The following is a 14,273-nucleotide window of genomic DNA, read 5'->3' on the forward strand; positions in this document are numbered from 1 at the left end:
TTAGTTCAAATTCTGAAGTTAAGTTACCCTGTTAATCCAGAGTTCTAGCGAGAGCACAAGTTGAATTTGCTCAGCGAGTTACTCTGGTGTCCAGAAATGATGCTCATTAAATATGCCCCTCGATCTGAGCTGCACCAATCACATCGGGTTATCTGATATAGGCGGGCCAGAGGCGAGCTAAACAGATGACAGGCTTGTTCGACTTGAACCGGCGCTGCACCAAGCGTGCCGCACAAGCCCTGAAAAGTTAAGCCAAAACATCTCGATCGCCCCCCGGTGACTGGTCCTAGTATAGGTCATAAGCACCGCCTTCCCGTGTTATTCAATGGGACGTGAGACCAACTAAACAATTAAATTACACTTCAAATATCTTTTTTTCCAAAGGTGGTTTTAACAAGCCTCTTGTCGTACTGCAATCAATTTTTAAAAAAGTGTGCAGAATGCACTCTCTCTGAATGCATTCTGCGAGAGTGAGGGCGGAGTGTTGATTTCGCGGCTTTACTTCCTGCTCACTACTGTGCAGGTCTGGTCCCGAGATCGCTACTGCGCAGACTCAAGTTACAATATGTCAGCGCCATATTGGGACACTGGCGGCTTCAGTTCTCATCAATGGAAGAGAGCGAAGGGGCGTCGTCCATCTTTTTTTACAGTCTATGCGCTGCACAGACCGATCGGTTTATGACATCAAAGTACCGCGAGAGCAATTCAAAAGCATAGGGAGACGTCTACTTTCTATTCGGTCTCGCGGTACTTTGATGTCATTCACCGATCGGTCTGTGCAGTGCCGGTTCAAGTCGAACAAGCCTGACGACAGCGCTGTGACGTCGAAGTTATTAGTAAACATGGCAAGATGGCTATGGATAAATACCAGTTGTTTGAAACGGCTTTGGCCGCTACAATGAAAGAGTTAGACTTGGCTTTTTATCTAAAACAGGAACAGAAGATGCCGCTCGAATCGTTTCTTTGCAAGAAGGACGTTTTTGCTGTTTTGCCAACTGGATACGGTAAGAGTCTAATCTACCAGTTAGCTCCGCTGGTAGCTAAGCGTATGGGGTTTATTGTTGTGATTGGTCGTAGTGTTATCCAATTGCGTTGCAGTGTGATTTACAAATGCATGCTTGGTGCTGCCCCTCGAGCTGGCCGATTTTCATTAGTCGACGCCAGACCATTAATCTTTTAGATTTAGGAATGGATTTCCCAGGGAACCAATGTTTTAGAAAACATTGAAGCTTCCCCGGGCGCCGCCATTGATTAGCGGACCCCCACCTGCTGTTAGCATTCCTTTGACTCCCATTCATTTTGGCGTCACTTTGACAGCGAATAACTTTACATCTGAGGTGTTTAAAGACTCCATTTGTCCATTATTTATTTCTAAAGAAACACGATGTATAAAAGGCTCCATTACCTTGTATCTTACGTTATGGCCCTGTAGAAGCCGTTTTTGTAAAAATAGGCTACCGATTGCGTCATAACCACGCGACTCTCTGTCGCACAGTAGAGAGATTACCTTATGGACAGGAGGAGAAGCTTGCGGGCAATCGGGGGGACGTGGAGGCAAAATGACAAAATTATTAATCAGAATACTTAGCAAAAGTTTCTCCTGCTCCTAGCTCATGGACACCTCCTACTCACACTCTCCGTCTCTGCAAGTTTCGGAAGGGAATGATTGAGATTTCTCTTGGCACAGCTACTAGAAGACAGACGGGTTGCTCACGTCACATCTACGTCGTCAAGCTCAGTTTGAGTCTGCGCAGTACGGTCAGCCATCAGGAAGTGAGTGCTTCTAATTGACTTCACTTTTCTCCATTGAATCCAATGGGGTCGCTGTGTCCATTTCTTTTACTGTCTATGGGTTCTCTTACGAGAGGTTCTCTCGTATTGCGTAAGCTAGCTTACGCTACGGGTAAAGTCATCTTTTCTCGAGATATGAAGCCAAAAAATTATCCTTAATTTTGTATTTATTGTCAACGCAGTGCAGCGGCTAGCAGAGCTAGAGCGGGCTAACTTGCGCGCTCATTGGCTGCCGCGCGGCAACTGCTTTAGCCTACCAGTGAGCCCGGCGTGACGTCACGCCCAATGAGGGCGCGCGCGCCCTCACGCGTCACAACCTGCCAGAATGGGCGATGGCAGAGCGTATAAAAGGAGGGCTCGGAGGCTAAATCTCTGATTTCTGTCTCTTCAGCGAAGCTCTTCGCATCGCTGCACTCTGAGAGAAGCCGCCGCCGTCGAATCAGCGCCCAGCAAGCTTAGGACAGCGCCTGAGGAAGCCGGTCGAATCTTCGCCGCCTTCAGCCTGCCGTGCCTGCTTCGCTATCCGGCGACAATATCCTTTACTTGCTTCTTGTGTGTTGGTGTGTGTGTTCGCTTCGCGACACTTACTAAAAGAGCAGAGGCGTTTGTTGCAAAATGCCTCGTGTTTCCTGCGGCTCGTGCGCTCTCATCTCAGCGACAGGGACCGCCACGTGATCTGCACTCTCTGCCTGGGACGTGACCATGCAGCCACCGCCTTGTCTTCGGGCGGCTGCGAATTCTGCGAGGAACTGCCCATGTCGACCCTGCGGGCTCGACTCGCCTTGTTCAACGCAGACACCGCTCCTCCTGTCTCTGGGCCGCGTAAGAAGAAGCGCCGCTCTCAGAGACCACCGGAGCCCGAGACTCAAGCCAGGTTTTCGCCGGAGCCTCTCCTGCGAACCTCGCTCTCTCCCTCTCCGCCCCCGCTTCCCGACGCGCAGCCGCCGGCAACCGCCCGCGATGCCGTCGCCTCAGGGGATGAAGCGGATGAGGACGCCATCCTGGACAGCTGTTCTCTACTGGCGTCAGACAGCGAAGAGTGGTCCGGTTCTCTCCGCTCCACCTCTTCCTCGACGCGGGAGTCTGGCAGGACCCACGCCAGTGTGGACGCCGAGCTTCTCCACCTCCTCACTATGGCTGTCGATCACCTGGGCCTTGAATGGTCCCCGCCTAAGGTGCCCGCACCGAATAGGCTCGACGGGTTCTTTCTGCCCAGCTGCCGCCAAGCGCCAGGGTCCAGGCCAGCACCCTTTCTGCCCGAGCTCCACGCTGAACTTTCCAAGTCATGGAACGCTCCGGTCTCCGCTAGACTCCGCTCCCCGGTCTCGTCGACCCTTTCACACGTGGACGGAGCCACAGAGAAGGGATATAACCAGATCCCTCTAGTCGAACAGGCGGTTGCAGCGCACCTTTGCCCCCCATCCGCGAGATGGGGCTCAAAGTCTGCCCTCCCGTCTAAAGCCTGCAGGACTACTTCAGCTTTCGTCAGCTGCGCCTTCTCCGCCGCTGGACAAGCTGCTTCCGCCCCGCACACAATGGCGGTTCTCCAGATTCTCCAAGCTGATCTTCTCCGCCAGCTGGACGAGAAGGGCCCGAGTCAAACCGCCTTGACTGACCTGCGCAGCGCGACGGATCTCTCCCTTCGCGCTACCAAGATAGCAGCACAAGCTATCGGACGTTCCATGGCCTCGCTCACGGTTACAGAGCGCCACCTGTGGCTAACGCTCGCCGACATGGGTGATTCCGAGCGGTCCGTTTTTCTCTCCCCCACTGGCCTCTTCGGCCCAGCAGTGAGTGGCCTCGTGGATCGTTTCTCGGAGGTACAGAAGGCATCGCAGGCCATGAATCTCTTCCTGCCTCGTCGCTCGAGTTCCGCTGCAGGCCGCTCTCACGCACAGCCTCCTGCACGCAGCTCTACACAGCGCTCGTCTCGTCCTCCGCCTTCGCAGCAGCGTCAGCGTGGCCGCCCCAGGTCGCGTTCAACCAGCCAGCACAGGCCGCTTCCCCCGCGGGGCCCCCGGCCTAAGGTTTCGCTGAAACCTGAGCCTGCGAAGTCGCGGCCGGACCACCGTCAAAACTCATCTGTTTACCTCTGCCAGTCCCCTTAGAAAAGGCTACTGCAGTAGTGTTCACCGCAGCCAACGAGCCAGTTCCTCAACTCGCTCGCCTGCACTCAAACGCCGTTTTTACGGCTACCCAGATAAATCGCAAAAAGAGCATAAAGTCTGGTTATCCGGCTCGCAGTGTTTTAAGTGTAGTAAACATGCCCACACCCCAGTGTTCATTTCTACACACAAGCATGATCTCCCCTGTGTATCCCACAGAGCACACTCACATAAAGCGTGCTTACGCCGCTCGAGTGTTAAATGTAGGAAATGTGCCCACTTCCCAGTGCCCACGCCTACACACTGCCCGCTCTGTCTCACATATTCGGGGATCAGATCTCATAAAACCCCCTGCCACCGGCCGTGTTGTGAAAAAGAGTCCCGTGCCCGCTTACGAGCGCTCACACTCGCTTGTAAACACTTTTATGCCCACGCCGCCTTCGCGCCACGGGCTGCCCATGACAGCACGCTCTCAGTCCCTAGGGACCGTGTTTCTGAGCGCTGTTCAGCCGGTTGTCACTATCAGTGAGCCCCCATCCCCCAACATCGACAGCGCGCGCACCGCGCTTTCGTCGCTTCGAGTCCCCTGTCCCGCGCAGTTCAGCGGGCGGGACCTAGAGGCTATTCGACCCCTAGCCATGAGTGCAAAAGCATGGGAGGCTATCCCGGGCGTGTCGAAATGGGTGCTGGACACTGTAATACGGGGCTATTCGCTGCAGTTCGCTCGCCGTCCTCCGCGCTTTCTAGCCCGGACCGAGACGAAAGTGAACACAGAAGCAGCCCATCTGCTTCATACAGAAATAGCGAAACTATTGCGCAAAGGGGCGATAGAACGAGTTCACCCTTCTTTAACCGAGGCAGGCTTTTACAGCCGTTATTTCCTCGTTCCCAAGAAGGACGGAGCGCTCAGACCTATATTAGATCTGAGATATTTGAACAAAGCTCTCATGAGACGGCCGTTCAAAATGCTCACGACCAGACAAATCCTCGCGCAAATTCGCCCGAGGGACTGGTTTATTTCTCTCGATCTGAAAGACGCATACTTTCAGATTCAGATTATACCCCGTCACAGGCCATTCTTGAGATTCGCCTTCGACGGCCAGGTATATCAATACACCGTCCTTCCGTTTGGCCTGTCTCTAGCACCCCGCACGTTTACGAAGTGCATGGATTCGGCCCTCGCTCCCCTGAGAACGCAGGGATGCGAATTCTGAATTATTTGGACGATTGGCTCATTCTGGCGCAATCGGAGGAAGAACTCATTTCCCACAAACTAGCGCTTCTCAGTCATCTAGAAAGCCTGGGTCTTTCGGTGAACTGGGCCAAGAGCTCATTAATCCCCAGCCAGTCGATCTCCTTTCTGGGAATAGAACTGGACTCGGTGGCTATGACGGCCAGACTGTCAACACAGCGCGCGCGCCGTGTTCGACACCTCGCCGCGTCCTTTCAGAAAGGCAGGTGCTTCCCCCTGAAAACATTTCAGAAGTTGTTGGGCCACATGGCATCAGCTGCAGCAGTTCTGCAGGGCTTACTGCGAATGCGCCCGCTCCAGCACTGGCTGAGAGCGAGAGTGCCCCGCAGAGCGTGGATTGCCGGCTGCTCGTGAGTCAGCGTGACTCAGGTCTGTGTCTCAGCCCTGCAGCCCTGGCTGGCAGCCGAATGGTACCAATGGGGAGTCACGATGGGAGTGATCTCACACCGAAAAGCGATCTCGACGGACGCCTCCAACCTGGGTTGGGGAGCGCTTTACGAGGGCAGACCGGTCTATGGCCTGTGGTCAGATCAGGAGAAAAGCCTTCATATAAACTGTCTGGAGATGCTTGCGGTCGAAAATGCATTGAAGCATTTTCTCCCATACCTGCATGGACACCACGTGCTAGTCCGCACGGACAACATGTCAGTGGTGGCTTATGTGAACCGTCAGGGCGGAATCAGATCCAGAACCCTATGCGCTCTGGCAGAGCGCCTCCTGGTCTGGGCTCAGGGCTCACTGCGCTCGCTGAGAGCCGCGCATGTGCCCGGTCGCCTGAACGACGGCCCGGACAGACTGTCCAGGGACAACGTTCCCCCCGGGGAATGGGCTCTACACCGCCAAACAGTCCAGCTACTGTGGCACCGTTTTGGCAAAGCAGAAGTCGAACTTTTCGCCACGAGCGACAACGCTCAGTGCCAGAGGTTCTTCTCGAAGACCAAGGACGCGCTGGCCCAAGTCTGGCCCAGCATCCCGTTGTACGCTTTTCCCCCGGTCTCGATGTTACCACAGGTGATAGCGAAGATCAGGGAGACGCGCTGTGCAGTGCTCCTTATAGCCCCGCACTGGGAAAACCAGTCTTGGTTCCCGGAGCTGATGTGGCTGTCAGACACAGCCCCATGGCCAATCCCGGTGAGGAGAGGCCTTCTCTCCCAAGCCCGAGATTCAATTCGGATACTGGTTACTAAACGTAACCTCGGTTCTCTCTAGAAGAGGGAACGAGTATTGCGTAACCTGCCGTGCTCGCGCCATGAGCTCATGTCGCTTCAGTCGACAGAAACCAGAGATTTAGCCTCCGAGCCCTCCTTTTATACGCTCTGCCACCGCCCATTCTGGCGGGTTGTGGCGTGTGAGGGCGCGCGTGCCCTCATTGGGCGTGACGTCACGCCGGGCTCACTGGTAGGCTAAAGCAGTTGCCGTGCGGCAGCCAATGAGCGCGCAAGTTAGCCCGCTCTAGCTCTGCTAGCCGCTGCACTGCGTTGACAATAAATACAAAATTAAGGATAATTTTTTGGCTTCATATCTCGAGAAAAGATGACTTTACCCGTAGCGTAAGCTAGCTTACGCAATACTCGTTCCCTCTTCTAGAGAGAACCGAGGTTACGTTTAGTAACCAGTATCGATTTCCAGGCTAAAGTTAAGCCACATCTTTAATCAAAAATGATGAGGTTGCTGTCACAAAAAGTGCCCATTTCAGGCTTTAGTTTAGCATAAGTATAAAATTATATGTAAATTTTACATTTACAAAATTGAATTAGTGTGAGGGACATCTGATCAATAGGAAAATGTTGATTTCATTACAATTATATATATTATAATCATATTCAGAGATCTCCCATAGTGTCCATAACGGGGTTGAAGACTAATAGTGCCCATGTCTTAAAATAATAACCAATAATAATAGGGATTTGATGCCTGAGGTGGGAAAATATGTTTTTCTGGAAGTTAAATATGTAATTAATGTTGTGGGGTGTTCAGAAAAGTAATACAACGTTAAGCCAAGTCTCAGTCACAAATGAAAAAAGCCAGACCTTGTGAAGCGAAAAAGTCATTCAGTATGAAGGTCTTACTAACCAACAATCTTGAATTAACCAGAGCAAGGAAACAAGGAACCATCAATTTGAGTATTGAGAAGCACCCACAGTATAGTCCTGGAAGTTTTATCTATTTTTATATTTTATACAAACAATGTTGAAGTCTCTGCGGTCACAGATTGAATGTCAACACAATAGTTGTGTTTCACAGCAGAATTGCAGTGGTGAAAAACTACAGTACCCAAGATGTTGTACAGAAAATTCCATCAATCAAAGTCGCCAAAATCAAAATGCACCAAAAGAGCTCTTTAACTCCACCCACTCCCATGAACCACATCATGCAGTCAAGTTGGTCTCCTTACACTTTCAAAACACTGGAATATTTGATGCATATTTTGAAATAAACTTAAAATATATTGTTTTTAAATATATAAAATCAACATTTTTAAATTACTTTTATTTTTCTCTATTTTTTAAATGCTGTTTACTAGGGTTGTTTCGATACCCCATGTCACGATTCGATAAAAATCACGATACTGAACTCACAATACAATATTATTGCGATACTCCAAGACATATGATATAAGGTAAAACATTTTTTTTTACTGTTAATTAAAATGCTAAATTTGGTATTACATTGTGGGTGTAAATTAATATTCTTGGACTTGTTGCTGGAAACCCAATGCACATGACAATAATGACACCAGAATAAAAATATCCATGATTCTGAAGCTGAAATGTATTGATTGTTGATTTATTCTTTTCACCAGTTTTTGTTTTTTCATTGTGGCAAGTGTGTTGCCCTTAGACTTCATTGTAAATAGTGTAAATATGACTGTTTTCCTCCTGGTTAATTTTGATATTGGAGACATTAAATTGTCTTTAGGTGTGAATATGTGTATACCCGTGTGTTTGCACTGTGATGGACTGGCCATCTGTCCAGGGTATTTCTCTCTTCTTGCCTGAGACACTGGCTGCAGTTTGGAGAATGGATGTATGGCATTCAGGATTTCTAGAGTCATTTATAGTATATGAACTTCTCAGTCCAATTCTCTTATGTGTAGTCAGCCTATACACCTTATTCAGAGCAGTGCCATGACAGGTATGAAAGCGAGGCTGTGAGGGATAGACGTTTCAGCTATAAAAAGCTCTAAATCTCCTATCACTCTTTTCCACAGCTCATGTTTGGAGTTTTTTGGTCTACTTAAATTTCTTGGACAGGTATTTTTGCAGTGTTTCATCAGCAGAACAATCCAAAAAAAAAAACAAAAAAAACATCAAATTCTAAAGCAGTACAACCCACTGAAGAGATGAATGTCTGTCCCTCACAGCCTGGCTTGCTTTTATTCCCATTAAAAATCAAAGATGCTGCTCTGAATCAGGTCTACTAAAAGCTTTCAGCAATCAGGTTCTATTACATTAACTCCTTATGGATGCAAAGCTACCACATTTAAGGTCATGCAAAGGGAAGGTCTCTGGTTACAAAGCAGACCAATCAGTGCAGTACTGAAAAAAAGTGGTTCAACTTAAGAAATCTTAATAAAGGGGATGAAGTACTTCCTCATTTTTCCAGTTTGTGCAACTCTGTTACTGTTTACCTGAGAAATTAACCACTCCCTGTAACATTGAAAGATGTCTGCAAAAACATCCTGAAAAATGCACTGAATTAAGAGTATTGCGACTTCTTATAATTATATAGGCTAATAATTAGATTTCAAAATCCACCCCTTTTCCTGTCTTCTCACACAGACTGGGTGACTGACAGCATTTCAACAGGTTTAAACTGGCAGGGGAATGTTCTCCTCTTTGCCTTCCCATGAGGCAGAACAATGGGAAGATGTTCAATGGATTATGCTGGCAAAAGCAACGACAGGTTTTTTTTTTTTTTAAAGAAAACTCCTTAAGAGAGAATACATAGAGAGGTTACCCTTTCTGAATTTCAGTAACAGAGTTACGCAAACTGGAAACCTGTTTACCTGAGAAATTAGCATATTGCCTGTAATATTGAAAGAAGTCTGCAAAAACATCCTGAAAAATGCACTGAATTAAGAGTATTGTGACTTCCTATAATTATATAGGCTAATAATTATATTTCTAAATCCACCCCTTTTCTGTCTCACTCGTGTAGACTGGGTGACTGACAGCATTTCAACAGGTTTAAACTGGCAGGGAATTTTCTCCTCTTTGTCTTCCCATGAGGCCACAGCACTCAGGTTACAGTGACCTGGGACAGTAAATGTGCCACAGAGAACAATGGGAAGATGTTCAATGGATTATGCTGGCAAAAGCAACGACAGGTTTTTTTTTTTTTTAAAGAAAACTCCTTAAGAGAGAATACATAGAGAGGTTACCCTTTCTGTCTGAATTTCTCAAAATAGTTCACGAGGTCTAAAATCTCCCACCACGCATTTAATATTTAAAACCCCATAGAATCAGAGGTGTTCTTCGAATCCTGAAGATGTTGGACATGCCCTAACATTTGTGCTTATTTCAGCTATTTACAACTTAAGGAAAATGGCTCACTACACTGCATTCAACCCAGATTGCATTTCAATAATAATGCTACTTTGATTTTCTGGTTTCATAAAAGCAGTGCGAAAGACAGTGCCAGTGGTCATAAATACTGCATTCAGCACCTGGGGAAATATTGATCCCTTCCCTAAAGGATCTATTAATATGGGAAAAAAAAAAAAAAAAAAAAAAAAGTCTCCTCACAATCACACACATTTTTAAATGTAGTTTATTTACAAAAATAGTGTACAGTTTACTCAAACAAAAGAGGGTGTGTAATTGAAGGCACATTGTTGTGCACCCAGGTTTGAACACACTCAATCATTGTTGTGCCATTCCTGGAAACAGTTCCTGTTCAACTGAAGACACAAATGAACGTCACATGCTTGGCATTTCCATGGTGTTTGCTGCTTCTTGCCACGCACTGCTTTGCAATGCACACATATGCGGCGACCAACAGTGGCAATTCTTCTGACATTGGAGGTCAGCTCAGCTCCTGGAACCGGCACATGGTCATTACTGGTCTGTTCTGGATCTGCTTTCTCAGACACACCACAGAGCTCTGCAACAAGCTCTTCCATAAACGCCTTGTGCGTCATGTTGCCGTGCAGCTCCTTGTGCAATATGAAAGCGTTGGTGGCAGCAACGTCCAAGAAGTGTAGAAAGACTTTTCTGTACCACTTCATGGTGTTGTGCTGTGCAGTGTAGTACTGCAACAGCTGGTCGGACGGGTCAACACTTGTCATGTGCTGGTTGTAAGCGCTCACAGGCGCAGGACATGGCAAAGACTTTGTCCTCCGTGTCTCTTGTGCTTTCACTTGCCGTTGCACACGGTCTCCTGTATAGGCAGCATGGATGGTGGAACAAACAGACACCTCTCGTTTGTCCATCCACTTCACACACACAAGAGGCCCATCCCGAATCCACCGGATGGATCCCCTGCTGGACTTTTTGGTCAATGGATTAGATGCGCTCCGTGGGAAGTCCTTCCTATAGTCTCTGTAAGTCCCACAAGCACCAAACTTCATAGCAAACAAGTCTGTTAAGAGCTTTGGACTTGTATAGAAATCGTCCATGTACACATGGTACCCAGAGCCCAAAACTTTCTTGTCCAGAAGAGACATCACAGCATCATAAGAAAGCCCACGGCCTGTGGGAAAGATGTTCTTGCCCGTGTACACAGAGAGGTCCACAGTATATCCATTCGACGAGTCCGCCAGTACAAAAAACTTGAAGCCCAGCTTTGCTGGCTTGGCTTTCATGAATCTTCTCATTCCTGCATTTGCTCTGCATGCCACCAGTCTTTCCTTCACAGCTAAATTTCTTCTGGGATGATAAAAGGTTTTGCACGCAAGACGGATGGTGTCCATGAGGGGTCTGACTCTGAAGAGCTGGTCATGTTCAGCTGTTCCCCTCTTTTTGTCATTTTCCTTGTCTGCCTCTGGGTGACTTATGTGCAAATTCCATGATATGGTGCGGTATCGATCCCTAGACATGACTGTGGAGGGAAAGGGCACAGAGAAGAGACTGTCCTGCCGCCAGTAGTCAGCGATGGAGCTCATCTTCACCGAGGCCATGTAGAAAACGAGTCCAATGTAGCGGTACAGCTCGCCAACACTGACATCTGTCCAACTGTATTTGCGACCCTTTGCGAGTGCCCTGGCAGCCTGAGCGTTTGTGTTGTGGCACAGATTTGACATGGTGCTCTCTGAGAAAAACAGTTTGAAAAGACTCATAGGAGAGTGGGAGTCAGCAAGACTCGACTGCGGCCCAGGTTCCCGAGCCGGCAGGAATCTCAGAGACTTTGGAGCCACATCGACATCAGTCTCTTCTCTCCATGACAGTGTCTTGGCTCTCTTTAAAACAGGAATCTGGTCATTCTCACATCTGTGGGGGGGAGAAAACAAAAGTGAGCATGTTGACAAAAGGATCACAACATTATCAGTTACTAATACTGATATATTGCCCACTCATTAAAAAGCTAGCTATTTACACATTCATCCATGCACATATACTTTGCTTAGATTAATTTTGATTACATGTACTGTGAAATAATGTCACTTGTAAAATGACGGGGTAAACGTGCACTTACACATTAAGATTCTCAACCGCGTTGAAAACCGAACGATGTTTGTGTCCTGTGTGAGGTCCACGTGAAGGAACCACATTCCTAAGAAAAGAAAAGGTACAAGCACAAATATTAGTAAACAATTAGCTCATGTTGTCCAAGGTGGCAAAACAGTGCATGCATAAGTGATAGACCCTTTTCACATTTCCGGGTTTCTCAGAAGAGAAAATCATCATAGTTGGGTAAAATTCTAAAGTGTTGAATGAGAGACAATATTACATATATTGTTATTTGAGCAAATTAAAAATAAAATATATAACTTCACAAAAGTGTTTTGACAACTTTCAAAAAGAGTAAAAGAAATATAGAGAGCTTAATAACAGCAGTCGAGGAGAGAGAAAGATGTTAATCTCACTGTCAGTCACACAGCCACAGTATTAGAAATACCCTAGTTTTTTGTAATTTGATGCAACGGTGATATATTGCCAGACCTAGTTATAAATGTGCATACATTTAAATAGTACTGATAATAATAATAATAATAATAATAATAATAATAATAATAATAATAATAATATGCACTATGCAGGATTCACGATGCTGATCACCATTAAAACTAGTCATCACAGTCTGTGAAAAGGGTCCATTGATAATTAATGGATATACAGTCGCGCGCTTTATGGCTGTTGATGGGGCATCGACACAACACGATGTCCCATCGACACGATGCCCCATCAACAGCCATAAAGCGCGCGAATGTATATTCATTAATTATCAATGGACCCTTTTCACAGACTGATGACTAGTTTTAATGGTGATCAGCATCGTGAATCCTGCATAGTGTTTATAATAATAATAATAATAATAATAATAATAATAATATTATTATTATTATTATTATTATTTTTCTGTAATATTCAAAACAGTTAATCCTCAGCAGATGTTGGAGAACACGGTTAAGCTCCGTTGCTAAATGTCTCTCTCGCTCTCCACATTAGAGTATAACAGGTATACACTTGTTTTGTGAGACATTTAGATGTTCTAATAGTCCACAGGACAACACATTTCACTCAGAATATCCCCAACTGGTAGATATCATCTGGCCATATTGGTTTGAAACAACTAGCTGCGACTCTAATAACTAAAATAAGAATAAACGGCTTACTCTTCAGAAAATGTGTCCTGCGCTGGCTCAAACTGATCCTCAAAATGCAGGCCTTCATCATCAACGTCTTCATCATCTTCTGACTCTGAGGAAGAAGTCAATTCTTCCTCGCTGTCTATGATCATCCGAAGAGCTTCCTCGTGTGCGTGACGTGCCATCTTCAGGAAAAGTCAATAAAGCCAAACAAAAGTTTGCCGCCAGTTTTATCCTGTTGATCGGGGGCGTTTCCCACATTTACGTCATTTCCATGTGAATGACGCGCTCTGCCGGTGGGCGTGGCCAGACCGGCGCTAAACAAGAACAGGAAATCCCCCTTCAACTTTGTAATTTTGGCTTAACTCTCTTTATTTCTGGATTTTAGATGTTTCTTCCCTATTTCGTTGGCCGTCTTGGCGAGCGCCTTCTTTGAGGACAGATTTCACTGGTTCGGGAATGTTAATCTTTTGATATTTGCAGCAGACTAACGTTACGCTACAATGGCGTATTGCTGCCCTCCTCAGTTCATTTGAAGAATTAATAGATTTAACAGATTATATCCTTATAGTCCAGTCCAGTGCAAAAAGTTGATGACAAATCTTATCTCATAGTCCTTAGTACATAGTAATGATTTGAATAAATAACAGCCCATAATTCAATGCACACCTCATTCCTAAACCCTTATTTATGGAATGATTCACTGTTGACTGAATAGAAAAATAACGTCTGCCTTTTCCCTTTCCCCATTCTGTTTGCCATATTTTCATTAGTTCTTGCTGAAAAATATATTTACAATCAACCCTTCCATACATTACTTCAAATTGTACTTTATTTCTATGTACAGCTTTTTTGGCCATTTCATCAGCCTCTTCACTCCCTGAATTCACAGAGGATCTGATTCTGCACTGGATATTTATTTGAAGCTCATGTAAATTTCAAAAAGATGGATTGTCTTCCTCTGATTGGCTATATATGGTTTGAAGGTGTTTCATTGGCTAGAAAGGCGGGCAGCACAGACGCATCTGCTAGTATAATACATGCGAAATCAGACAAAGCAGATTTATTAATGGAAGTATATTTATTATTACACAGATTGAAAGAGGCGGGAATAGTGATGTTATTTTTTGTTAGGTACCAGCACATGTTGGGGTATCTGGTAATGAAGTTGCTGATAAACTAGCAAAAAGAAAAAAGAAAGAAAAGAAACACTAGACAAGAGAGATGTGGATGTTAAATTACCTATGGGAAAAAAGAGGAAAATGCATAAGTGGCAAACTAGATGGGAGAGTAGAAACACAGTCACATAGAGAAATGGTGTTATAGTATTACACCATTTGAAAGTGTATGTCATGTGCTTTTTATATGTAATAAA

The 14,273-nt window shown here is 46.2% G+C and overlaps 1 protein-coding gene across 1 annotated transcript; it reads right to left on the reverse strand.

The window, feature by feature from the left end:
- Positions 1-9,905: 9,905 nt before the first annotated feature.
- On the reverse strand, positions 9,906-13,239 carry LOC307151726 (piggyBac transposable element-derived protein 4-like). The gene is made up of 3 exons (XM_079859867.1): positions 12,926-13,239; positions 11,785-11,862; positions 9,906-11,579 (listed from the first exon to the last, which is right to left on the reverse strand). The coding sequence occupies exons 1-3, from the start codon at positions 13,081-13,083 to the stop codon at positions 10,010-10,012; spliced, it is 1,806 nt and encodes a 601-aa protein (XP_079715993.1). The 5' UTR covers positions 13,084-13,239; the 3' UTR covers positions 9,906-10,009.
- Positions 13,240-14,273: the final 1,034 nt, after the last annotated feature.

Source organism: Squalius cephalus (genome assembly GCF_949319135.1).
Source record: "Squalius cephalus genome assembly, chromosome: 23".
Lineage (NCBI taxonomy): Eukaryota > Metazoa > Chordata > Actinopteri > Cypriniformes > Leuciscidae > Squalius > Squalius cephalus.

Bases quoted from the DNA above. Each gene is read 5' to 3' on its own strand.
- LOC307151726 (XM_079859867.1), bottom strand. From the start codon at position 13,083: ATGGCACGTCACGCACACGAGGAAGCTCTTCGGATGATCATAGACAGC. The intron at 11,863-12,925 runs GTAAGCCGTTTA...TTCTTTTCTTAG, and splicing joins CAGGACACATTTTCTGAAGA to GAATGTGGTTCCTTCACGTG. The intron at 11,580-11,784 runs GTAAGTGCACGT...TCCCCCCCACAG, and splicing joins GCGGTTGAGAATCTTAATGT to ATGTGAGAATGACCAGATTC.